Source organism: Macaca mulatta, chromosome 7 (genome assembly GCF_049350105.2).
Source record: "Macaca mulatta isolate MMU2019108-1 chromosome 7, T2T-MMU8v2.0, whole genome shotgun sequence".
NCBI classification, from domain to species: domain Eukaryota; kingdom Metazoa; phylum Chordata; class Mammalia; order Primates; family Cercopithecidae; genus Macaca; species Macaca mulatta.
Genome location: NC_133412.1, coordinates 90,112,682 through 90,139,104, shown reverse-complemented (window position 1 = coordinate 90,139,104; position 26,423 = coordinate 90,112,682). Strand labels below are relative to the sequence as shown.

At 42.2% G+C, this 26,423-nt stretch overlaps 1 protein-coding gene across 1 annotated transcript; it reads right to left on the bottom strand.

The window, feature by feature from the left end:
* Positions 1 to 534: 534 nt before the first annotated feature.
* On the bottom strand, positions 535 to 10,732 carry LOC100430473 (golgin subfamily A member 8B). Its single transcript, XM_077938811.1, is given in 17 exon segments — positions 535 to 3,440; positions 3,526 to 3,561; positions 3,564 to 3,698; positions 3,776 to 3,889; positions 3,952 to 4,057; positions 4,140 to 4,331; positions 4,599 to 4,855; positions 5,261 to 5,348; positions 5,544 to 5,651; positions 5,758 to 5,844; positions 6,885 to 6,997; positions 7,093 to 7,177; positions 7,266 to 7,313; positions 7,576 to 7,614; positions 8,471 to 8,597; positions 9,703 to 9,895; positions 10,687 to 10,732. Coding segments are annotated over 17 exon segments (1,959 nt in total). The 3' UTR covers positions 535 to 3,255.
* Positions 10,733 to 26,423: the final 15,691 nt, after the last annotated feature.

The window sequence follows — 26,423 nt, the reverse complement described above, 5'->3', positions numbered from 1 at the left end:
GAAGGTGGGAGCCCCCCTGAGGGAAAAGTTACTATGCTGAGAGTAAGGAGGCCGTCAGAGTTATGCTTAAAAATTTTTAATTTTTAAGGTCTTGTCTTGCTACCCTAATTGTAAAGGGGTGACTGGGAAGGGGTGGTAGGGTCATGGTGGCGGTGCAGACTCCAGCCCCACTTCTCCAGGCTTTGCTGACACAGAACTGCTTTTAATTTTTATTTTTATCCCATGACTTGTTTTTTAAATCCCGTAACTTCTTTTTCATAACATTTGGTAACTTTGCATAAAACTTCTTTCTACATTTTTGCAACAATTTTTCACTTTTTTATCCCATAACTTTTTCACTCCGTAACTTTTTAAATCCCATAACTTTGTAAACTTGTGTTCTTTTAATAAACAATTGCAAAGTTATATTATAATTTTGTAAAAACGAAACAGATTATCTCATGCCAAGCATGCCCGGCATTTGCATAGTATCAATACCTTTAATACTATAGTTTTCAAGACTCGCAAAATAAAATTTTAAGGCAAAAGCAGCACTTTGCAACAATTTAATCATTTATTACATTAGAGTAGCATCACACCAGCAGTCAACAATGTCACTTTAGGGAAAAGTCTTTCAGTATTTCCATTATAAATTCTGTTTACAAGAATTCATAAATTGGTAAAATTCATTCTAAGAAAACTTGGCAAATAAAGCTTTGGGCTGGAATTGGCATTTCTTTCTCTACTTTTCCTTCCCACCGTTTCGTTCTTTTAAACTACAGTGTTCATATTTTAAAATGTTTTAACTTATTTCAGAACATTAAGATAGCAGTTACATTTTTTAATAGTTATATTATTTTAAAACGACTCTTTAAGATAAAGTTTTAGAGAAACTATATTATGGATAGGGCTGATTTACATTTTCAAATTTTCTAAAAAACAGCTTAGAAAAGTTCTAGAGCTGAGTTTTTTCCATTTCTGGAAAACCTATCAGGTTTAATCAAATACTTTCAAATTTATTCAGTTGAACTCACATTTTAAAATTCTATGTTTCTGATGAACTCTAACCTTCCAATGTTGCCTTCTAAGCAAATTGAAAGCTGCCTTACACTGAATGAGGAAGAGCACAAATACTTGGCTGAATGAGGTATCGCAAAAGACTGCATGCACTTTGAAGACTTATGTTATTGTCATACCATTTCCATTCTTTTTAGCTTTTTCTTAAATATATGACAAATACCTACACAAAGAGTGGAATTTCAGTCCATTTTAAACCCACGGGCTAGCAATTGTACCACTGTTAATTAGTCGCATTATTTGGTCTAACATTTTTTCTTTATCATTCTGAAACTGGGCTTATCTAATACATTGCTACATTCATACAATTTGGAAGAGTCAGTTGAAGTCACAAGGACCCGATATTTGCACTCTTTCAGTGAATGCAGGGAAATCTGTTATTCCATCGGTAAAATCGTATTGTTGCTCTCCTGTTACTGTCATATTTATAAAAGTATCATGAGGATGCCAAATGCTAAAAATGGAGATCTCGTAACCAGGAAATCCCCACTCCAGGGAGCACACGTACATAGCTCCGTACATCCTAATAAGGTGACATGTTTTGGAACACAAACATTAGAACTTCATGAAGTTTTAACGGTTGATTCTTTCCCAAGCATCACCAAGTTATGACTTAGGCAATGTGTGACTGAAATTCATTCATTCATCATGCATAGGCACAATCACATAAATATTGTACAAAATATGTCCCTAACTGAAACTGAGAGGTACAAAAAAATTTTCACCCTTAGTAAAGGAGTTTGTGAGGAAATACAACTCTGTGATTGTACAGACACGTTTCCTGATAATACACTGACATTCACAAACAGTAGATTGCACTGCAGTTTGTAAACATTTTAAGTTCTCCTTGATTTTTAAAGATAGTATAATACTGTCTACTAAAACTCCTTTCTGTTTCAACTAAGTACTCTCACATATATTAGTTTATGATAATGCTTGTTATTATTTTTGAAAGTGTTTTCCATTCAAGGAAAAGAAGTAAATTCCTATGTCAGAGTAACCAAGGTGGTTGAAGAATAGGTATTAGCTAGAGAGGTCTAGATGGTAAAATCAATCTTCAAGCCTCAAAGAAGCTCCATGAACAGAGAGGAATGCCAGGTGTCACACTGCTTCCGTTCACTCTCAATCATTCTTGACTAGAGCCTGTATGCCTGTTCCATGGATATTTAAACTCTTAAGGGATTCCTTATGATCTTTACTAAATATATTAAGAAGAATGCCAGCCAGCACCCTTTTGTGTATTGGGACATGTAGTCATGTGATTAAAACAGGTAACACGAACTCTGATTTTCAAATGTATTACAGATACAAATGTTCTAAGCAAGAAAGGTTTTCCACATCCACAGTCAATGATGGGAGCCTTTCATTCCTCAGAAATAATCCCTTTTTAGGTCATCGAGAAAGAGCATAACTGCTGCAGCTCGTGATGCAATATCTTCATGAGCCCAGAGCACACACAAATCCTGAGGGAACTACCATAGTACAGCGCTCATTCTTGGCACCGGAACAAATGAAACACACTCTATCCCGCACACACCTGCCAGAGCAGGCCACTTTCCTCTTCTGTGAGATTTAAAAATCCCCCAAAATGTTGTTACTCCCATCACCAATACACAGAAAATGGGGGAAAGGCTATTTCCAGTTCTCGGACTTTAAACAACTCTAAATGTCAGTACTCACAGTGGCATATTACAAAGTAATAAATAGTGCACCCTTGAGGGCAAACCGCATATTGAGCTAATGAAGAGCTCACTGTGATTAAGATTAGATCAAACACAATAGCAGAATATAAGCAAATTTTATCGGAATTCTGTAATAAACATACATGCTGCAATAACATTGAAAAAGCATGGCAGCCTATTCCAAACCAGCGAGAGCAGTTTTGTGCAAACAGTGGGTCTTTGGGTGTTTGAACTCCCACCATGTAAGGGCAAACTCGATATGCATGCTAATGACCTACAGTTATGAAATTAAAAACGAAAAATGCTAAAGAATGCCAGAGTGAACCTCAGTGAAGGCCACAGAGACCCACTCTCTTTTAACTTTTTACAAATAAACTTAAAGTATAAATTAGAAACACAAATAAACATGAATAGCTCTAATATTCGAATGAAGTAAATGAATTGTGTAGGAGATTAACCCCATAACTTTGTTTCTTTTTAAAAAATTTCTTGACCAGCTCTTTGATGATGGTGATATTTATCTCCTTCTTCTCCGCAGCCAAGCCCAGCAAAAGAATGGCACAGAGCGGTTGCTGCCCAAGCCTGGGTGCTCCTGGTGGTCCTGCATGATGGGCTGTGCAGTACGGTTGTCCTGGGGAGACCCCTTCCTGGCCTCTCCTTGCGCAGGCTGGGCGCTGTCGGTGAGGCTCACCTCATAAAGATCTTTGGAGAGAGGGAGGCGGGGATCTGTGCACAGTGCAAAACCCCCTGCTCCTGCCTGCCCACCCTGCATGAGGGCTCTACTCACCACCATGCTGGTCAGCAGCCCCAAGCTCCTGGGGGGTGGGGCTTCTGGACCGGGCTCATTAGCAGGGTTCTGGTCAGCGGCCAGGAATTTGCTGTGCCCTTTGTTGCGGTGAGCACAAGATGCAGCAGCATCCCCTGCAGCTCCTGCAGCTCCTGCAGCTCCAGCAGCTCCACCTGGAGGGAGGGGTGCTCAGGTGTCACGCCACCCCCACCCCCGACCCCTACCCCTGCAGGGATGTTGCACACCCTACCTTTATCTCGTCGTCTTGGGCCAGCCTGATGATGTCCTCCTCCCAGTGCCGCCTCTTTGGCACTGCCCTCTGGCTCCGTTATAAGGTGATTAATTTTCCTGCGCGAGGACAGGGCTCAGACGCTGGGGCCCCTCTGACGGCCCTGCAGCTCCCCCTGCCTTGCCCTGGCCTCCCACTCACTGATGGGCATCTCTCCCTCCAGTACTGGACGAATCGCAGTTCTAGTTTCTCCACACGCTCCCTCAGGTCCGCCTTCTCCTCCAGGAGATCCATAAGGCCGCTCTGGAATCAAAATAATGGGGTCACCTCTCAGCAGCGACCTGCCTATCCCTGCCCTTCTTGGCCTATTCCAGGACTCACCCACCTCCAGCTTCTCCATGACTTCCTGCAGGGCCCAGGGGGTCTCCTCACTCACAGACTCGCCCCCAGTCCCTGAGGCTGGGACCGCTGCCTCTGGCTCCTTCTGGGTCGAGGTTACTGTCTCCACCTCACGCTGCTTCTCCTGTAGCTCTTCGACTTGCTGCTCCAAGTGCAGTGCGCTCTTGTTCTCGTTGTTCTGGATAGAGAGAAGCAATCAGTAGTCACCCACTGCAGTTGGAGACCCTAGAACTTGGTGTCTGCCTCCCATGGCACCGGGAAGAGTGGAGACAGGTTAGAAAAATCATCTCCTCTCTCCCACAGCCACCAGAGCAGGGCTCTGGCTCACAGGCGCCTTTAGAAGTAACATTTCACATGAGGGCTACACTGCCCCGTTTTACAGGTGGGGAAACAAAGGCCTGGAGGGCTAGGGAGGAGGGCAGGCTCCCCAGGTGGGGCAACACACCAGCTCCTCAACGCCGCTCTGTGGCTCGGCTAGCTGCTGAATTCTCTCCTCCTGCTTTCGAAGCCTCTCTTGCTGCTCCTGAAGCCTCTCCTCCTGCCTCTGAAGCCTCTCCTTTTGTGCCTGGTTCAGGAGACTTAAGTGCTGATGGTTTTCCACCTGGGCCTGGAGCTCTGCTGACACTCTCTCTAGTTCCTTCCTCAGGTGCTGCAGCTCCACCTCAGAGGGCACTGCTGGGGGCTCCAGGTGCAGAGGTTCAGCTGAGAAAGGAAGCAGGCAATAAGGGCCTCTAGATTCTCAAAAACCAAAAACAAAAACAAAACAAAAAACAACAACAAAAAAAACACCCTCCTCTTGGTGCACAGCTCCTCTCAGGCTCCCCAAACTTGGCCTCACTGCTAATGATTCCTTGCACCCGCATGGTAGCCAATCTTCCAAACCACTTTCAGATGGAGAGCACTGTAGGTGGCTGACAACGGGCCCTCTTTGCTGATGGGGACACTGAGGCTCATGGAGATAACAAGACTTGCTGTCTCCCGGCACAGACCTCTTTCCCTCTGCCTCAAAGCCCTTCCATCCACCCACCTCCCTGGGGCACTCTAACCCACCCGCACAGCCCCCTCTCATGCCAGGCCTGCTTCCAGGTCATGCCAGTCCCATCTTACACCTCTGGTTTTTGAGTTGGGACAAGCTCCTCTCCAGCTCCTCCACCCGATGCATATCATGCTGCTTCTCCTTCTTCAAGGTGCAAACCTGCCCGAAGCACAGCAGGAAATGGCCCTGGAGAGAGGGGCTGGTGGCTGGACAGGCTACCATCTCCCTCTCTGCCCCCACCTCCACAAAGCCCAGACCCATGACCACCTCTGGCTGTACTATTCCCATGTTACAGATGCCCAGAAAGATCCAGTGACCTATCTAAGATGGGCAGGCTGAAGGGTCAGATCTCACCTCCTGTGACATTTTCCTCATCTTCTCCTGCCACTGGGCCCTCTCTCCATTTATATGTTCAGCATATTCATCTCTCTCTAGCTGGACTTGTTTAAGTGACTCCTTCATCTGCAAGAATGGGCACAGAAGTTAGGAAGGGCTGTCACTGGTCCTCACCTGCTCCTGGCCACCTGGGGTCATCTTCCTTCCATATCCTCCCTCTGCAAAACCTCACCTGTGTCACGTGTGCTTTCAGCAGTGCCCGCTCCTGTAAGGACTGCTCTAACTGTGTCTTGAGAAGTGTTTTACTGTGGTTCAAGGACTGGATGGTGAAGAGTGAGAAGTTTCTATCAGGGGAACCTGGGCCATTCCATACAGTGCCCCTTAAACAGGCTAGGGCTAGGCTCAATATACAACTCGGTCAGTACAGATCAAGGCATTTACAAGCCCATGGTCTGGTTTTTAAAAGAACTCAGTAAAGTGGGAAGGGACAGGGAAAGAGATTGAATTTACAGGTGGCTAACGGAGGCCCAGAGAGATCAGTTAATATTGCTATTGTTATTACTGTTATTACTAGCAATGTTTGAACCTTTATGGAGTGCTTCAACAGGTACCATGCTAGCAATCCCATTTAATCCTCACAACCACCATACGAGACAGTTACTATGATTCCCTCTATTGTGTAGATGAAAACACATGGAGTACTTGAGGTTAAGTTCTTGCCTAAGATCACTTAGGCAAAGCTGGAATTTGAACAGCCAGATCCACCCGATTCTCTGAAGCCCATTTTTCTTGCTGGGGGTCACAGATAGGAAAGGGACAATGAATCTTTTGTTCACTGTTTGAAAGGATGATACATTCGCATAGTCCAAAACTCAGAAGGTACAGAAGGGAAGTATCTCCCAGCCACCCTCGTGCTCTCTCCTGAGTTTTTTGTGAACCCTTGTAGACTTATTTTATGTATATTTTCATAGTATGTACACACACACACACAGACACACACACACACACGTTTCCTCTCTACAGAAATGGTAACATACTAAAGGTACTCTTCTGTACCTTCACAGTTCAAGTACCCAATACCCCACCTAGGACTTGGCCAAGATCCCAGCCAGGTAAGGGCAGGGCAGGCACTTGGCCTCCAAACTCTGCATCCAGTGCTCGCTCCCCACTGCACCCCCCAACTCACCCACAGCAGCTGACTCAGCCCCAGGCTGCTCTAACAACCAGACACAAAAGCAGCAAGAAATGGCCATGATGCCTTCTGGGCAGGACACTCCATCCTGCAGAAGGGACCTTTAGGCTCACTCCTCCATCTGCGAAGCTGGGCTCCCAGGGGATGAGGCAGGTGGTCAGACTCACCCTGTCCACCTTCTTCTTGTTCTGTGTGGCGGCAACAGCAGACAGAGCCCGCTCTAACTCTCCCATACGCTGCAATGAACGTTGCAGGCGGGCAGCCAGATCCTTTGACTCTTCTGTAATGAGAGAGTTGAAATGGGGCCCAAAGGACTCCCCCTAAAGACCTATCGAAGTACCAGGTTGAAGGACGACAGGGTGCCCAGATTCCCACCTTCAAAGTACATGAGAGAGCGTTTCGTATGATACAGGTCTATAGTTAGTTTCCTTTTCTGTATGTTCAATCTCTGGATTTGAGCCTTTGGGAGAAAAGCCAAGCAAGTGCTGAAAGAGAAGGAAAGAAACATTCTCGGGAGGACAGGAGAAAACTTCACACCCTCCACTGACCTCTAGCTCCCTTTCGGCTTTCTGTTTCTCATTGTTTGCCTTCTTTTCCTACAGGAAGAGGAAGACAGAGCTCTTACCAGGGGGAGGCAGAGATGGCACAGCAAGAGACATGCCCCCAGAATGCCACCAATGCCCCAGGACAGACCCACCCATGGGATTAGGTTATCAGGGACCCTGTGGGGATGGGGTGGAATCTGAGGGGTGAGCCTTCTTCCCCAGGCTGGGAGTGGGCGAGACAAGACTGGGGCCTTCTACATCTGAGTGTCCCCCAAACCCAGCCGTCATGGCATGAGCAAAGAAATCGTGTTACTTCTTCCAGCTGATGTTCCACTTGTTTCTTCTGTTGTTTCTGTTGGGAGAGTCAAATTAAGGTGATGGAGGGTGGCCCCCTCAACTCTATTCCCCAGGCCAGGAAGCGGTAGGCAGGGCCAGGAATGGATTTTAAAGGCAAAGTTCTCAGACCCAATGGGAACACAAACTGGTAAACTCTCCTCAAGCTCCCAAGGACAGAGGATTTGGGTCTTTGTCTTTGTTGCTTTTTGCCCACAGCCACAGAACTCAGTGTGAATCTGGAATCTCTTGAGAGGACAGGAACATAAACCTCTAGAGATGGAGTTTGAGAAAGGCCCCCCTTCTGCCCGCTTGTGATTTAGAAAAGTGCGTTCATTCAATAAACATTTACTGAGCACGTATGGGTCAGGTACGGTTCTTCACAGTATATATAGGATGGAAAAGGACAGATAGGAGCCCTTGGCCCTGAAGTTTCCGTTCTAGGGAGCCTTTACATCTCAGACTCTCAGAGCTAACAGACACCTTTGATACTCACTACCTCTTCTGGAAACACAAGCCCAAAAAGGAGAGGCGGCTTGTCCAGAATCAAAGAGCAAATTAGGGACTGAGTCACAGCAGAAATACGGGGCCCCTGACAACCAGTCAGGCTAGCACTTCCCCGAGGGGCAAAAACCCCAGGGCGTGTGTAGCAAGGACTCGAGCAGGGGTGTGTGGAGAGGAGACAGTCGGCAAAGAGGGCAGCAAAAGAAGAGCCATGCTGCATGCTCTGGGGTCCCTCCAGGTGAGGTCTGGGTGCCTCAGCTCCCTATTTGCCCTTTGCACCAGGGCCCCCAGCCCCTTTCTTCAGAGCCCCAAGAGGAAACTGGAGCCCAGGATTGGCAGCGTGGAATCAGGGGACCCCACTGGACTCTTACCAAAGATTTGATGGTGTTATTCAGTCGATTGATATTGACGGACCTTGAGTCAAGGACTACTGCTTGTTCTTGGCACAGGCTCTGAGGTGCATGCAGAGAGGAGGAGGTGGAGGAGGAGTTGGGGGAGAGGTAGAGAGAACAATCATTAGGGCTGGGGTGTGTGTGGGCTGTCTCAGCTAGCAGAGGGGCACCGAGTCCCTGCTGCGGGAGGAGGTTGGAGGGCTGGCCTGTGTGGTGACTGCACCTCCACCCAGAGCCTCCTACCTCCAGATCCTTCAGGGAAGCAGATGATGTAGGGCCCACCCCGTGGATACCTGTTGCTGACTACAAGAGAGTGCACACGGAGATACTCTGTTCCCCTCAGTGTCTAAGCCCTCTGACTTCCTTTCATTCACATCAACTGGCAACATTTTCTTTTCTGTCTCTCTTGGACCCTTTGTCCCATAACTCCTTTGTGCCAACTTCTCTCATGGTTATTTCCCCACCATTCCACCCTGGGGTCTGAAATCAGTGACTCCTGATGGCAAGTGGCTGTTCTCATTGTCCTGGCTTCCCCTTGAGACTGGGGATGAGGAAAATCAAAGAGCAATAACCATATCCTGGGTGCGCTGAGTGTTTACAGCAGGCCATGTACTAGGGATTAACATAAAAACAACAATAACAAATCTCATTTAAACCTCACAAATGGAAGGCAAACAATAGAACCTCTATTATACAGATGTGAAAAGAGAGGCCCGAAAAGCTCAAGCAGCTTGCCCTAAATCATATCCCTAGCAGATGGAGAGGCAGGATTCAAACCCAGAATTCATTTTTTTTTTTTTCCTTTTTATGAGATGGAATCTTGCTTTGTCTCCCAGGCTGGAGCACAGTGGCGAGATCTTGGCTCACTGCAAGCTCCGCCTCCTAGGTTCATGCCATTCTCCTGCCTCAGCCTCCCGAGCAGCTGGGAATACAGGCACCCACCACCATGCTGGCTAATTTTTTTTGTATTTTTCAGTGAAGACGGGGTTTCACCATGTTAGGCAGGATGGTGTCAATTTTCTGACCTTGTGATCTGCCCAGGGTGGTCTCCCAAAGTGCTGGGATTACAAGTGTGAGCCACTGTGCCCGGCTAAACCCAGAATTCTTAACCAGTACCCAACAGTCCATCCACAATCTTAACAATTACCCTCTACTGCCCCTTCGGCCCCCTGTCCCCAGGAGCCTGGCCACCAACACTCACATCCCCAGGTGAGTGGCAACCATCAGAAGTGGATGTCTCTGGGTTACTGCCATTCGTTTTCCTGTTACTCTTTGCTTCTCCTGGAACAGCAGGGCTGTTTCTCTGCCAATATTCTTTTAACTGTGGGAAAGAAGAGCAGTAATCGTCATGAGAACTATCGGCCCCTACAGCCACATCCTCCCTTACAGTTTTTACAAAATACTCTTATACACCATCTGATTTAACGACACCAACCACTGTATAATAAGTGTTGTCACAATCTTTTAGGGACTGAGAGGAATTGATATCATAGCTAGAAAAAGAGAAAAAAGAAAAAGGTGATACTGGAACTTTGAAACTCAGTCTTCTGACTCCAAGCTCTGGGGTTTTGCCAAGAATCAGCAGCTGCCAGGGACCAAAACCAGAGGCAGAGGTAGAAAAGTAAACATTAAGTAGGCAGGAACTGTATGCCCTGTGGTTTAGAGTCATACATCCTCACACGTCTGTTAGTGTGAAGAAGTGCACCAGTACCTCTCAAACTTCTATATCAATGTGTCCTCATGGCAGAAGGAAGCCTTTCTGTTAAATCCAGGAATTAACAGAAAGAGGACTACCCAAGCCTCATTTCAGAGAGAAGTCTGGTATTCTCTTAGAAACCTATGTGACTGTCATCCCTAAGTATATTCATGTTTTTTCTCTTGATCTCAAGAGAATCCAGGGAAACTGATGCTTCAGAAAGATGTCTCACATTTATCCTGTGGCACTCAAAGTTCCCCAGGTCAAGATAATACGAGGAAGAGTCAAACTGTCAAGTGCAGTTTCCCAAGATCTATTCCACAGAAGATGAGCAAATCTCACTTCAGAGATGACTGACTGAAGGGCAGTCTGGTCCCAGAACCATAGAGAATTAGAATATGAGGTGGAGAGCTCAGAAAAAAATGTTAAAATCTCTGGAAAGCAGAAGCCTGGGAGAAAACCAAACTAAACCCATTCTCCCCTTGCCACATGGAGGTACGGTCAACGTTTTGCGCTTGCAGGGAAGTGTAGGCTTTCCCCCCCATCAATGTCGATGTTAAGGGAGTGAGGCAGCCTGAAACCTCTTGCTCCTAGGTCCCACAGTCTCCATTCCCCTTCCAGCTGGAAATTTGCACTGTGACCAGAGGAACCAGAAATGGGGTGAGAACACTTAGGGGACTGGGTCATAAGAATAAATGCCAGTCTTGCAGTAAGGACAGTTCCTAGGCAGACTCTGACATCACTACATTCCACTCCTCCTGATTGGGGGGAGGGACCACATCAGTGCAATGTCCGAGTTACCACTCCACGATGGGGGAGGGAAACACAGGGTTGGGACCCAGGTCCTTGGAGATGCCAGTGCAAAGAGCCCAGGGAGGTTGACCTTGAGGCAGCAGGAGGGGAGGGCAGAGTCTGCAGCAGGAAGCCTTAGGAGTCACCAGCCCAAAGTCACCCGGGGATGACTGGCGAGGGTGGGGTCTGTGGCTGGGGGACCCAGGTCCTTGGAGACACGAGCCCAAAGAGCCCAGGGAGGTCGAGCTTGGGTCGGCAGGAGGTGAGGGCCTAGTAATGGAGAGGGGAACCCCAGGAGTCACCCACCCAGAGTCACCCTGGAGTGATTGGTGAGGGCAGGGACTGGGCTGATGCTGAAGGGGCAGGGCTGACTGACAAGACTTTTGTGTGGGGAGCCCAGAGACACCTGCATTGGAGGGCCCTGTCTAGTGTGCCTCAGCAGTGATACGGGCTCTGGCGGTGGTCTTGTCGTCGGAGGGGATCTGTAGCTGGGTTGGGGCCATGACCTGGTGTGTTTTTACCTTTTTCTTGGCTGCGGCTAATCTGTTCTGTGGAGTTTCTTCTGCCATTGCGGGGTGGGAAAGGGAGGTGGGGTTGGGGCCACAACAGCAAATTCCCAGCGAGCACTGATCAAGACCTCCAGTCACCTACCAGGCAGCTGTGTGACTGAGCCACAGGAGTGGTAACCAGGGCCCCAGTAGAATGTAGAATAGGGGCGTGGCCTTAATGCTCCAAGCCTATTGGTCAAGGAGAAAGATGAAAGGGAAAGGGGCGTGGCCAGGCAGCATTGTGTCCAGAGGGACCTGTGGCTCATAAGGAAAGCTACTCATACAACTGCTGTTCACATCCACTCTGAAAGAGGGGATGGGCTGCCCACTCTGGGAGAGGGAAGGGGCCAGCTTTTGCTTTAAAAGCTTTAAAACTTTAAAAAATATATGTGTGCATACTTTATATATAGATGTGTGTCTGTGTGTGTGTATCTATGTGTTCCTCTAGAGCTGTCTTCATTACCTAGCTTCTATGCAAGGTCTATGATTTTGGCCTATATTTTTATCTTCAAATACAGTACAAAAATTACCAGTATTACCTGAACTGAGATACAGATCTTATAAAAATGGAAAATCCATAACATGCTTGATGATTAATGAAGCAGACTATATTATTCAACTATTTTATAATTCAATAAAATAAAATAATCACAATGATTTCTCTTTTTTTGAAAAACGTTTCTCTTACTCTCCTACGTTATTGTTAAGATTTTTTTTCTCAAACAAGAAGCATGTTTAATATCTGGAAAAACACAAAGGTTTTGGGCCAGGTGTAGAGGCTCAAGCCTGTAATCCCAGCACCTTGGGAACCTGAGACGGGTGGATCATCTGAGGTCAGGAGTTCGAGACCAGCCTGGCCAACATGGTGAAACCCCATCTCTACTAAAAATACAAAAACTAGCCAGGTGTTGTGGTGGGTGCCGGTAATTCCAGCTATTTGGGAGGCTGAGGCAGGAGAATCACTTGGACCCAAGAGATGGAGGTTGCAGTGAGCCAAGCCTCACGCCACTGCACTCCAGCCTGGGTGACAGAGCAAGACTGCATCTCAAAAGAAATACAATACAATACAAAATAAATTTTAAAAGCTTTCAATTTAATAAGCACTCAAAGCTCTTTACTGGTTTAAAACAAATACAAGGCCCATTTTTCTAGAATCACCTGGCCTCTCTAAGCCTTGCAAAGAAAACCGAATTTCTCACGTGATACTTGGCTATGACTTGCAATCATGAAAACCAAGAACTGTGTTATGTCACTGTGTATTAATTGGTACCTGGAGTTCACACAAGGCTGGGATCAAGGGTTGAATCTTTCATGATTTGCTCCATAATCTATGTGCGTCTTATCCCAGACCAAACTAAGCTTTTGTTTAGAATTCTACAATTGACAGTTAGTAGACAAGAGTGGGTCTCAGTAATGTAGTCTCTGGATTAGCAGCACCAGCAGCACCTGAGAACTTTTCATAAGTGCAAATTCTCAGGCCCTACCCTGGACCTGGTAAATCAGAAACTCTGGAGTAGGGCTCAGCAATTTGTGCTGCAGTCATCCCTCCAGGTGTTCAGGGACCTCTGCCATACAGCAGGTAGAAAAATGTGTTTCCTTCTGTATGTCAAAAGCCAGGGATACTCTATGTTGTGTCTCGATATGAAACAATGGCATGCAATTAAAACACATAACTCTCCTTCCTACTCCCACCCTCCATCCAATGTGTTTTATTTTCATGAGTTCCAAAAGAAAACAAGTGGCAATCAGAAGTTCAGTCTAAAAAGTATATGTACAAGTATTAGTTCTCATCCAGCCTTATAGAAAACCATTTACATCCTCTCACAGCTAAAGTTTTAAAAAAGTATCTTCACAATCTAAGTTTCAGGCACACTAGGAGTTCTATAATAAAACACCAAGTAGATCAGAAGGTCCAAACTTACTAGAGAAGAAAAGTGGAATCATTGGCTATATTTCCAAATTGCATTCAAAGGAAATTTAAGTTCTGAATTGTTTTCACCTTCATACTTCCAAGTTAATAGAATTCAACCAGAACACTCCATTCCTTCAAAGCCTCTAGCCAGGCAAAGTTTTACTGTATTACTTCTTGCTTTCAATGGATATAGGCAGAGTCCTGGTAGGCACATTTTGTATACCTGCAAAGGTGCAGAACTAAACTGTTCCATCTGTTCCATATTAAAACAAAAGTCCTGTAAACCTTGGATGGTGAGTGTAATACTTCAGCACTAGCACCAAAACCTCAAATATGAGAAGATATCAAGAACACCACTAGCAAACAAAACTAAATTCTTGGCTGGGAGCAGTAGTTCATACCTGTAATCCCAGCACTCTGACAAGCCAAGGTGGGAGGATTACTCGAAGTCAAGAGTTCAAGACAAGCCTGGGAAGCATAGGGAATTCTCATCTCTACAAAAAAAAATTTAAAAACAGCTGGGCATTGCGGCACAGACCTGTCATGCTAGCTACTTGGCAGGCTGAGGTGGGAAAATTGCTTCTTCCCAGGAGTTCGAGGCTCTAGTAGCTATGATTATGGCACTGAACTCCAGCCTGGGTGACAGAGCGAGACCTAGATAATTACATTCTCTCCTGCTCCTGTTTACACTAAAATCACTAAGTTAAAATGCTTTCAAATTTGGCAGGATAAAAATTAAGTGAAATGTGACTTTGGAGTTTGGAGGAAGAAAGAAAGAAGGAAGGGAGGGAGGGAGGTAGGGAGGGAAGGAATGGAAGGAGGGAGGGAGGAAGGAAGGAAGAAGGGGGAAACAGAAAAGGAAAAGAAAGGAAAGGAAGAAGGAAGGAAGGAAAAGGAAAGAAAGGAAGAAAAGAAAAAAAGGAAGGAAAGAAGGAAACAAAAGATAAAAGAAAAGAAGAAAAGGAAAAGAAAGGAAAGGAAAAAAAGGAAAGGAAAGGGAAGGGAAGGAAGAAGGAAAAGAAAAATAGAAAGAAATAACAAATTACATACTGGGAGAAAGTTTTAGTAACCTCAATGACAAATAAAAGGATTGTATCTTTAGTCTGTAAAGAAATATTTTAAATTACTCAGAAAAACAAAAACAAAAACAAATGATTTTCAACAGAAAATGGGCAATGGAGAAACAGTCACTTCTCACAAAAATAAAAATGGCCAATAGGTATACAACGAAGATTCAAAAGCACTAGAAATCAAAGAAATGTCATGAAAACAATGATATTTTCTGTATAAAGGCCCAAAGATGACAAATGGAAGGGGGAACCTGGAGCTCTGTTCCTGTTGGTGGGAGTATAAACTGAGACATTTTTCCTGGAAGATAATTTGAAAATTTCTATTAAAGACCCTCAAAATTATTACCCTCCAGAAATTCTACTTCTATGAATTCAGTCCAAAAATGCTTGCTCGACTCCATTAAAATGTATATATACAAAAATTCACCTCTGCGGCGGCAATGATAAACTTAATATACATCCAGCTATTAAAAATGATGATGCTAGGATATATTTCCTGTCACAGAAGTATGCCCAAAATATAGTAAGTGGCAAAAGACTATCTAATATGATTCTACTTTTGAAAATATTTACATGTATAAAAAGTATAAAAAACAACAAACCAGAATGTTTTGAGTGGCAAATTAAAGATTTTTCTTAATATTTGTCATCCAAATTATTACAAAAAGAATGTGATTTCCTTTATAATCAGGGAGAAGTGTTATTTTCATTTATTTATCTTTAAATCTCTTTTCTTTTTCTTATTTTTCCTCCCGTATGTATCCCAAGTAGGCTAGAACTCCTGCCTCTTGAGGGAAACCAGCCAATTTGTGGGAAGTGCACTACATAAAGCTGCCCATCTTCCTTTTATTTTAATAGATCTGGAGGCATTTTTATTTCAAATTGTTTTACTGTTCTCAGAATATATGTTAATATATGAAATTGAGGAAAGGACAAAGGAAAGGCTGACTCCCTACCCTCCTAGGGTTACTCTTCCAATTTTTGCTGCTATTGTTACATACTAGTATTCACTGGGTACTAAAAAGATGGGCAGCCCCTTAGATCCTTTTTTCTTATCTCTTTCTCATAATCCTACTTCATTCCTTCATTCACTTATTTTTAAAAGGGTCATGTGTACATATCGTTCAGAAAATTTCTAAATGTAACTATCTATAAAAGTATGTGGCAAAATCCCATTCAGAGTCTTATTCTCCTTCCACAGCCAAACACTTTTAATTGGTTTCTTATATATCATTTCAGAATTTATCTTTCCAAATACACATGTATATTCTTATTCTACTCTTCTCTCTCAACACAAAAAGTAGCATACCACACATACGATACCATTCCTTCTTCCTTTTAAAACACACACATCATCAATCTGAGTTCTTCTACATGAGTGCAGAGTCTTTCTCATTCTTCTTTTCAGCTGCACAGTATGCATCATTTGTATGGACCACAGTTTACTTAACCAGTTCCTGTTGGTGGACACTGAAGTCATCCCTATCATACTGTTACAAACAATAGTGTCAAGCACAACCACCTGCACACACCAAGTTCATTTCTGAATCTGCCTTTGATGAAGCCTCTGCTTGAATCACCACAAGGTCACAAGGCTGAAAAGTTAGCCCCTTTTTTAGTTTTCATTAAGTACAGCAGTATGTAGCAAAAGACTCTCTCGGCCAAAGCAAACGTACTCTTTGGGGACTTACTTCATAACAATAAATGGATAAACAGAACACCAAGGAGAACATGTTCTATTTAACCATGCACATGTATGCATACAATACATGAATGTACACATAAAGTTTAAATAAATCCATCAAAGCATTAAGCATTGTCTCAGTATGATGGATCTATGGAGTGCTTTGTAGACCGCCCTCCTTGCCTGTCAATTCTTTCTAATTCCACAACAGTAAATATGTATACTTCTACAATATGAAATTTCAAAAAATGCTAACTCAAATTAAGCTGCATATATTCCTTCTGTCTGTCCCACATTTGTATGGTGTCCAGAGTGCTCAAATATCACTTTGTTAAAAACATTTAATTATTTTTCAAATATAGAGATGGCAGGGTCTTGCTCTGTTGACCAGGCTGGTCTTGAACTCCTAGATCCTCCTGGATCCCCTCACTTCCATCTCCCAAAGTGCCAGTATCACAAGTGTGAGCCATCAGGCCCAGCCAGCTTCATTTCAGAAATATTTCCCCAGCACTCCACATATTACAAGTAATTCCTTTCTTCTTCTTTAGATAGCATTTTAGTCACATCTCTATTACCTCACTTGTCACATGATAATCAGTTGCTCACCTATCCATCTCCCTTCATTGCTCATGACCTCCTTGAGAAGAGTCTGATTTTCAGCACCTTGAACAGAGTGTGACACATACATGCTTCATACGCAGAGAAGGAAATGATTTCACTACAGTGTAATTACTCCCAGAATTCAATACCTGTATTTCTAAATTGTTCTAGATACTCCGCCAACAACCTGAGAATGTTATGTTTTTTCCCTAAAACTTACATCCATTACTGAGTGATAGTTAACTCAATTGTGATGTGACGTCTCACCAAGCCCATTCATAGTTTTTTTTGGTGATTTTTAATGTTAAGTTTTGATTTTGATTGTTTCCTTTTTGTTTTCTTAATCTAGCAGTGTTTGCTAAACTTCAACATCTCTATATCCCTGTGTCTTTTCACCTGCTGGTCTCTGCTTGGAATAATGTCTCAAGATTTTAGTCATCTGGAAAAAATTTCTACTCACCCTTAAAGAATCAGCTTAAATAGTCTGGGCATGGTAGCTCATGCCTGTAATCCCAGCATTTTGGGAGGCCAAGGCAGGCAGATCTCCTGAGGTCAGTAGTTCAACACCAGCCTGCAGTCTTGAACTACTTCAACATGGTGAAACCCTGTCTCTACTACAAATACAAAAAATAGCTTGGCATAATGGTGGAGGCTAGTAATCTCAGCTACTCGGGAGGCTGAGGCAGGATAATTGCTTGAACCTGGGAGGTGGAGGTTGCAGTGAGCTGAGACCACGCCATTGCACTCCATCTTGGGTGACAGAGTAAGACTTCATCTCAAAAGAAAGAAAGAGAGAAAGAAAGAAAGAAAGAAAGAAAGAAAGAAAGAAAGAAAGAAAGAAAGAAAGAAAGCAAGCAAGCAAGCAAGCAAGCAAGCAAGCAAGCTTAAATAATACCTTCTCTGAGAAGCTTTTATATCTTCCTATTCTTTCAGGAAGAGTTGAAAATTCCTCAACTTTTGAAACATTTGTGTCTCTTTAGTATGTATCAGGCACTGAACTGAGTGCCTAGGATAGAAAGATGAAACTGTAGACCCTGCCCTCATGGAGCTCATGGTCTAGTATGGAAAACAGACATATGAACAAATAACCACACTATAGTTCTTCAGAGCTCAAATCCTATCCTAAATACTGCTAAATTAGTGTTCTGTGAGGTTTTGAAAGTACTAGGGCCAGCAACAATATGGCTGCTTGGGTGGCTTTCCATCCAAGTTAACATTCGGCCCTCATCACCAAAGGTCATATGTGTGTACCTCTTCCTTGCAACCCACCAGGGCCTAACACATCATATCACCACCTTTGAAATTAGGAAACAGGCTCAGAAGTCCAAGAGCTTGACCAAAGTAACTCAGCTGGTAGGTAGAAGAACCAGGTCGGTATGATTCTTCTTCAATGTCCTGCCAGTTACATGGGCAAGTGGCCTCAAAATCAACAAAAGACAAGTAGATGTTGACATGTGTCAATGAACAGAGGCTCAAAAGGAAGAGTTTATACACAAGAATAGAACAGAAATGTTCTGGAAGTATGTCTGGGGATGTGTAGTAGGAGGGCACACACCAGGTTTCACCTTGGTCAAGTGAATCTATAATTCCAACCTGGGCCTCACCTGCTGAGCTCCAGACTTAGCTATCTGTCTTTCTTACTCTTATATAAAATCCACAGGGCAGGACCTTAATCTCCAGCTTGTTCATCACAGATTAAAGCAGAGCCTGGCTTATAGTAAGTACATAATAAATACATGAATGAATAAATAAACTATCAAAGAAGCTAAAGAAACATTGCACACTACTGGGGGAAGGGATTACCATGAAACAGACCCCAGCAATCACTCACAAATATAGTTGACCCTCATTATTTGTAAATCCCATATTTGCAAATTTGCATACTTGCTAAAATGTCTTTGTAATCCCCAAATTAAAACTTGTGGAGCTTTCAAGGTGACTCCTGGATAGACACACAGTAGTGAAAACTCTGTCACTCCTTGCACACGTCCCAAGCTAAGGTCAAATAATGTGACCCTTGGTCTTCCTGTTTCAACTCTCATACAAAGATGACCTGAGGACTGAGACAGTAGAGGACAGCGCAGGGTAGTGTAAGATGCTGTGGCTCTGGGGCCAAATGGATGGGATCTGAATCATAATTCTGGCACCTGTTAGCAGAATGGCTTCAGGTAAGTCACTTAACACTTCTGTATTTCCTTTATTCTTTTGGAAATAAAGAAAATTCAATCTACCAGGATGAGTTGTTTTTAGGAATTAAGATTATAACCTAAGTGAGATATGTATATATGTATATATTTACCCTGGAAACAAAGGTTTGGTGTTTGATTAATTCAGTGTTCCAACCAACTTTATAGAATATTACTACTGCAAATAATAAGAATTGATGGTAATTATTTATAAAAAAAATAACAGAGATATAGACAAATCAATTATTTGGATGAGCTAGAGGCCGGCGTCAAGAAGCTTCCAAAGAAATAGAACTTTGCCAGGCACTGAAGGTGTGGAAAAGGGTTCCAAGGAGAGAGAATGGCACCTACAGAGAGAGGTCCAGCTAGGGTCAGGAAATGGCATTTCAGGAAGTCTAGAGCAGTAGAAGATGAGGCCAGAATATGGTGCCACAGCGCTTCTCTGCACCCTGTATACACCCTGTATTGCAAAACCTCACTCTCTGCATTTAATTCTTGGTTTCTAGTTCTCTGTTACATTAAACTGTGAGCCCCTCAAGGTCAAGTTCTATAAGAAGAATCCATAGCTACAGTCTTCTAAATTTGAAAACAAGTTATTAAACACAGATACACCCAAAAAGACTGTATAAAAATAACACTGGATTTCAACTGCAGTCACAGGAATTCATAACTGGTATACATTTGCAATCTGTCCAGGATTTTTCTTTCTCTGATGACTGCTGTAACTCTGTCATAAACCCTTTTCATTGTTTTAGGCACCGAGACATTTGTTAGAATGTCTGGGAAAGACATTCTAAAAGAGCAAGAAAGATCTTGATGTTTTTTGTGTAACTGATTGATTGATTGACTGACTGAGATGGGATCTCATTATGTAGCCCAGGCTGGTCTGAAACTCCTAGGTTCAAGCAATCCTCCTGCCTCAGCCTCCCAAGTGGCTGAGATTACAGGTGCATGCCACCATGCTGGGCTCTAGTGTGATATATATACAAGGCTTAAACATACGGTTCATTGGACAAGGCTGCCACCTCAGAGTAAAGATTGTTTTAAATCTACACTAATAGTCTTATTTATCTATATGCAAGATACAATTTTACCACAATAAAACACAAGGAAGCATACTGATATACATATACATTACAAACAGGATAAAAAAGCAATATAATTTTCTCCACAAAAACTTGCAAAATCCTGACCAAAACACAGTAAACAGGATGTTAAACTCACAGCTTACATTTCTCCACTGAAACCTAGGAAAAACAATGCCAGTTTTTGTGCAGTCACAAAACTAAGCACTGTGAGAATTTACAAGATTTGGTAAACTTGTATATTCTCCCCACCCCATACACAAGTCTCAAAGAGCCTAGCAGTCTTACCCCAACACTTCAATCTCCTCCATCCTCCAAAATAAAACCCTCACTGTCCAATATCTGAATTTATATTTCCGAACATCTAAAATCTTAATCAAAACTAAGAGCAGTGCATTTGCTTGGCCCCATAAAATTCTTGGCATAGTTTTACTTAGGCACACCACAGATCGTACTATTACCTAAAAACATATGGGTAGAACCAATATTCAAACAAATATATTATGAAGGTGAAAGCATATAGGGAGTGTTGTTTTTAAACAGATTCAATGCTGCTATTCTCCACTTGTAGGTTGGGTGTGATCGAATCACATCATGCTGTATAGCTAAGCATGTCCTATATTTTATGACAAAGTAGGGTAACAAATTATTCATTGAGGACCTGTTGGGTACACAGAGGCATGCTGGAAGCTGTAAAAGACTTGATTCTTGCTCTCAAGAAACTTCCAAGGTTGTAGACAGCCTAATAGAATGTAGTCAAAAGCAAATACTTCAAGCACTACCCATCACAATTACCTCAGGTATTTACTTTACCCTTCTACAAGTCTCTGCATATTTCGAGGCCCCCTTTCCTATCTCTGTGGACTCTATGGCTCAACATTCTTCACAACCACAGGCTTTCCTGGACTTCATGTTGTTATTGAATCAGCATTTCTCATTACCTGCCTCATTCGCCAATTAAAATTCCACTTTATATTCAACCACCACTTTGGCTTTGAAGCCACTGCCTGATACTGACACTTTGTAGATGTAGTATGAATATTCTTATATGTCTCTGTCTACTGATGAGGATCCTACTCTTTTAGTAGAAAGAGTAGCACTGACTTCCAGTCAACTAGTTTTGATAATATCTGAAATATCGGATAATATTTCAATAATACTCCTGAAACAAATAATGAGTGATGTTCTCTCAAATATATGTATAATCAAATGTGAAATTGAGAAGATTGGGAGGACCTGAGACTCAGAGATTGTATTCAGGCCTTTGTAGTGGCATTTATTTGACATAATTATGCATTTTAAAAGTAAGTTAAATTGTCATCAGATCAGTCTGAAATTTATAGAGGCTTTTGTTGGTGAGAAATGTATTTTATATGTAATCATTTACCTGGAGAAATGTTTTTGATTAATGTTATCTGTTAAAGACTTCAGTTCACAATGTTTCCCCTGTTAGTAGTATATATCATTTTGGAGCTGATCTGGAGAATTCGAAGACCATGTGTTAATTGCTATCTGATGTCCTTCTGGGAGGACAATTGATTGGCTTTGGGTTGCCGGGGTTTGGAACTTAAAGGCAAGTCTGAGTCTAGAGATCTTGCCACTGACTTTTGGCAAGTCTGTTGATTCTACCTTTGGAAGTGCCTTTAAATGCCTTATGGAAGGCTGGGCATGGTGGCTCACTTCTGTAATCCCAGCACATTGCAATTATTGATTAACAAATCAATTTTTGAAATGCTTGGTAAATTCAACGGGACCCCTCAGAACAACGAATTTATATGGCCATGAGTTTTTTGTTTTTTTTTTTCCCAAAGAGCATTCACAAGACTTTCTAGTACACCAGTTTGGGAACTGTTGGTGGAGGAATCAGGGTAATTAGAATTTGGACTATTCCAGGTAGAGGTTGCCACTATATTCAAGGAATTGTTCTTAGTGTTTAGTCTTTGTATGTATCAGAATTACCTACAGGAAATGAACAAGCAGAAATACAGAATTGGGCCTTGGCTCAGGCCTAACAAATGAGAACATCTGAAAAGTCTGGGTGTGGAAAAGCTTCTAGGTAATTCCACGTATTCCAGAGACTGAAAACCACTCAATTACAATAGGCCTCCTGGCCCCTTGCTAACTGAATTGTTAATCCTAGTTGAGTATGCTTCTGTTTTGTTTTTTTGGGCCTGGTCCAGGGACTAGACTGTTGCTGCAATTAAGTTCAATTTTATCATTCTTCCCACAGTATCTGTATCCCGATTTTCAGAATCCTTTTCATCAGTGGGGCAAATTTATAGGTCACTATAGGACAAGTTTTAAACATTAATGGAAAAGAGATTATATTATATTGATACTGTCCTTCTATTCTGGCAGCCTTGAATTTCATTTAGAAAATGTCTCTATTTCTAATTTTACCTTGGTTTTGACATATTTTACTATTAGGGATCACATAAATGATTTTCCTCTTTTTCATGACTTCCTTGTCAACTAATATATTTTTGAAAGCTTCTGGTTAACTTCTAATTACAGGTAAGTTCCATTTTCCTTTTGCTTAACAGGCTCATTGAGGTTTTTAATTGAGATGAAATCTCACTCTGTCACCCAGGCTGGAGTGCAATGGGGTGATCTCGGCTCACTGCAACCTCCACCTCCCAGATTCAAGCTATTCTCATGCCTCAGCCTCCCCAGCAACTGGGATTACAGACACCTGCCACCATGTCCAGCTAATTTTTTACATTTTTAGTAGAGATAGGGTTCCACCATGTTGTCTAGGCTGGTCTCAAACTCCTGACCTCATGTAATCCACCCAACTTGGCCTCCCAAAGTGCTGGGATTACAGGTGTGAGCCACCATGCCTGGCCACTTCTCCCATTTTATACAGGGTCACCTTTCGCAACTTCTAAGAGCTCTTTAAAATAGTAAAGCCCAGCCATAATGCAGCCAAAAAACTAAGATATAAAATGTGTAGAAACACGCTTTTCTTAACTTAATGAAAAAGCATTTTTCAATCAGTCCGTATTTTCACTAAAAGGACAAAAATAAAAGATTCAGAAACAAACTGTATATACAAAGTACATATACCCTGAAGCTCCCAAATGATTGTGAAGCAGTCACTTCCAAACCCTACTGCCCACCACCCAAAACATGAAGAGAAAATAAGAATGTTGGCCTTTCCCATTCTCAATTATCAGTAGCAAGGTACTCAAAGCCCAGCTTAAAGAAATGTTTCTGCAGCGGCTTTACTGTACTGGGGATTTAGCCCCTTCTATTCTTCTAACTCACTGATTTCTGCTTGTATATCTTTAATAATTTCCCCATTCTGCTTTCCTTCAGGTTTTTTGATCATTCTTTCTAAGAATGAGTTAGAGGTTTCATTCATTTTCATTCTTTTCTTAATGACAAGGATTTTAAGGCAATGAACATTCCTCTGAGCTCTCCTCTAGTCTCTAATAAGTAATGATTGCCTTATTGCTATTCTCTAGATATTCTACAGTTTTAATTCTAAATACCTGTTTGACCTAACGGCTGTTTGCATGAATTTTAAAATTCCACAAATCAACATTTGTTTTCTGGTTTTGTTACTAACTTATAGATTTAACTACAATCAGAGAATGACATCTGTTCTGTTTCTGCTTTTCAGTATTTGAGGTGTTCTTCACTGAAAACAATTAGCTTCTTGAATGTTCCAGATAGGAAGAGGGACGCAGAGGGCGCGAGAGAGGAGTAGTTAGTAGAGAGGAGTAGATAGTAGTATTCTAACTATGGTTCAATTCTAAGCATTCTAAAATTTCACTGGATTTTTTAAACCATGAATTACAAGGGTGTTAAATTTCCAAATTCATGTAGCTTTTGGTTAATCTCTTCATTATTGCCTTCTAACCTTAATTTCTTATTTAAATTATAAATTGTATGGTATGGATGGTACCAATTGTTTTTAAATATTCTGACTTGCTTTATGGATTAATATATAATTAATGTTTCTCCCACAGTCCACATATGCTCGAGAAGAGTATAGAATATCTAATTATTGGGTACAGAGGCCTATATTTGTCCATTATATCATTTTCATTTATAGGTTATTCAAATCTATATATGGGCATTCTGTGTAACTTACTTATGGTAAGCAGGGTATGTTGAAATCTCCAAATACAATGGCAGACTTGTAAATTTCTCCCTGTGGTTTTATCAGATTTTCCTCTGTATTTTGCGGCTATTTTGATAGGTACATAAAATATGAAAATTGCTACATCCTCCTAATTAACAGTCATTTAGCATCAAGTTCTTACTAATGCTTTCTGTACCAAAACCCTATTTTGTTTGATACTGAAGCTCCATCACTTGTTTTTGGTTAATATATACTGGCATATCTTTATCACTCTCTCTCCTTTATAAAAACTTTCAATCTTTTCACATCCTCTTATTTTAAATATGATGTATCAAAACAGCTGGATATTGTTTTATTAGTTCCATCTGTCTAACTGGTAACTTTAGTCCATTTGCATTTGTTGTGACTGACTTACGTGGTCTTCCTTCTATCCTTTGGAACTTCTATTTCTCTCACTTTCTAATATAATTTTAGTATCTCCTCCTAGAATTCACCTAAGACATATTTTAGACCTCATTCTGATCTCCCTCTCCCCCTCCCCAATCTCACCATCTTCTGCCCTATCATTTATTCCCATGTCTCTCTGTGTAACATACTGACTTACTTTTTGGAGATAATCATCTAACCAATTAATTTTTTCTTCTGGTGGCTAATCCATCCACTGAGTCTCTTATTTCAACAATTACATTTTTTATTTCCTTATTTCATTCTATTCTGAGACAGAGTCTCACTCCGTCACCCAGGCTGGACTGCAGGGGCATGAACCTGCAGCCTCGGCCTCCTGGGCTCAAGTGATCCTCCCACCTCAGCCTCCTGAGTACCTGGGACTATAGGCAGGTGCCCAATACCCAGCCTTTTTTTTTTTTTTTTTTTTTTTTTTTTTTTTTTGTGGTGGTGGTGGGGTATTTTTTGTAGAAACGAGTTCTCACCATGTTTCCCAGGCTCCTCTCCAACTCCTGGGCTCATGCCTTCTTCCCACCTCAACCTCCCAAAAAGTTCTGGGATTACAGGTGTGAGCCATCATACCCAGCTATATATTTTATTTCTGTAAGTTCTATTTCATCCATTTTCCTTTCAGGTCTTCCTCATCATTCCTGGTGGTCTTACTGCTCGCTCAATTTTATAAGTCCATCTTTTTTTTTAATAAATATTAGATTCCACAAGTAACTATTTTCTCACAATTCTAATAATTGAAGTCTGTGTTCTGTATCTGATAATTCCAAAACCTATAATCTTTGGGATTATTAATTGTTTCTGACAATTCTCAAATTGTTGGGTTAACTACCTGAATGCTGTGATTTCACTGAATTCATAGTTGCCTGCTTTTAATCATTGGGAATCCTACAGGCTTAAGTTAGAGGTGCTTTCCTACAAAAAGTATCTGTGTCTGCTTCTGATGAGAGCTGTGGAGACAACTAACATGAGACCACTTTACCGCCATGTGTAATCCTGACATTCTCTTGGATTCTCTTGGAGAATCTCAGGGTTACACAAGGTTCACAAATTTGGCTCCCCAACCTTGCTCATTTATATACAGAAGACTAGACTGCTTAGTATAGGTGGTGACTCCCTTCCTCCTACCCTGGAAAAAACAAAACAGATCTCTCATCTGAATGTGATCATAGCCTAGGAAATTCTGAAGGTGAATAACTGGAGGCTGTGGGCAGCAGCGAAAGACAAGTGTCTTTTCTGACCATAGAAATAGGTCAGAAGCTGCCCTAAAGGCTGTGTGCTCCAGGATTTCACTATTTAGCTCAACTACCAGTCCCTCCATAAGAATGAACAGAAGCTTCTTAGAGCACCATGTTGCCTTTAAATCACAAATTCTTGCTAAAAGTCAGGGTCATGCTAAAAAAAAAACCTACCGCTTTGGAAGGCTTTCTCAGTAATGTTCTAGAATTAAGGTTACAGCCTGCATTCCGTGTTAACTGAACAGAAAACCAGCCTGACCAACATCGTTCTGCCCTGTGTCTTGCTCTCAGCTCCTCTTGGTTGGGTGCTGGCAGCCAGACTGTCTGGTTTTAATCCTTGCTATGCCACCTGTGACCTTGGACAAATTACCTACCTCCAGTTACCTCATCTACAAAATGCAGATATTAGTAATACCCTCTTTTTAAGTTACTAAGAGAATTGAAAGAGTTAAAAAAAAATGTGAAAAATAAAAAGACTTGGTAAGCATGGCATGATTCATAACTTCATGCATTTGTCTCGCTTCTAGGTGGTATACTAAGATCGCAAACTTACATTCTTGGGATTCTTACAACAAAAA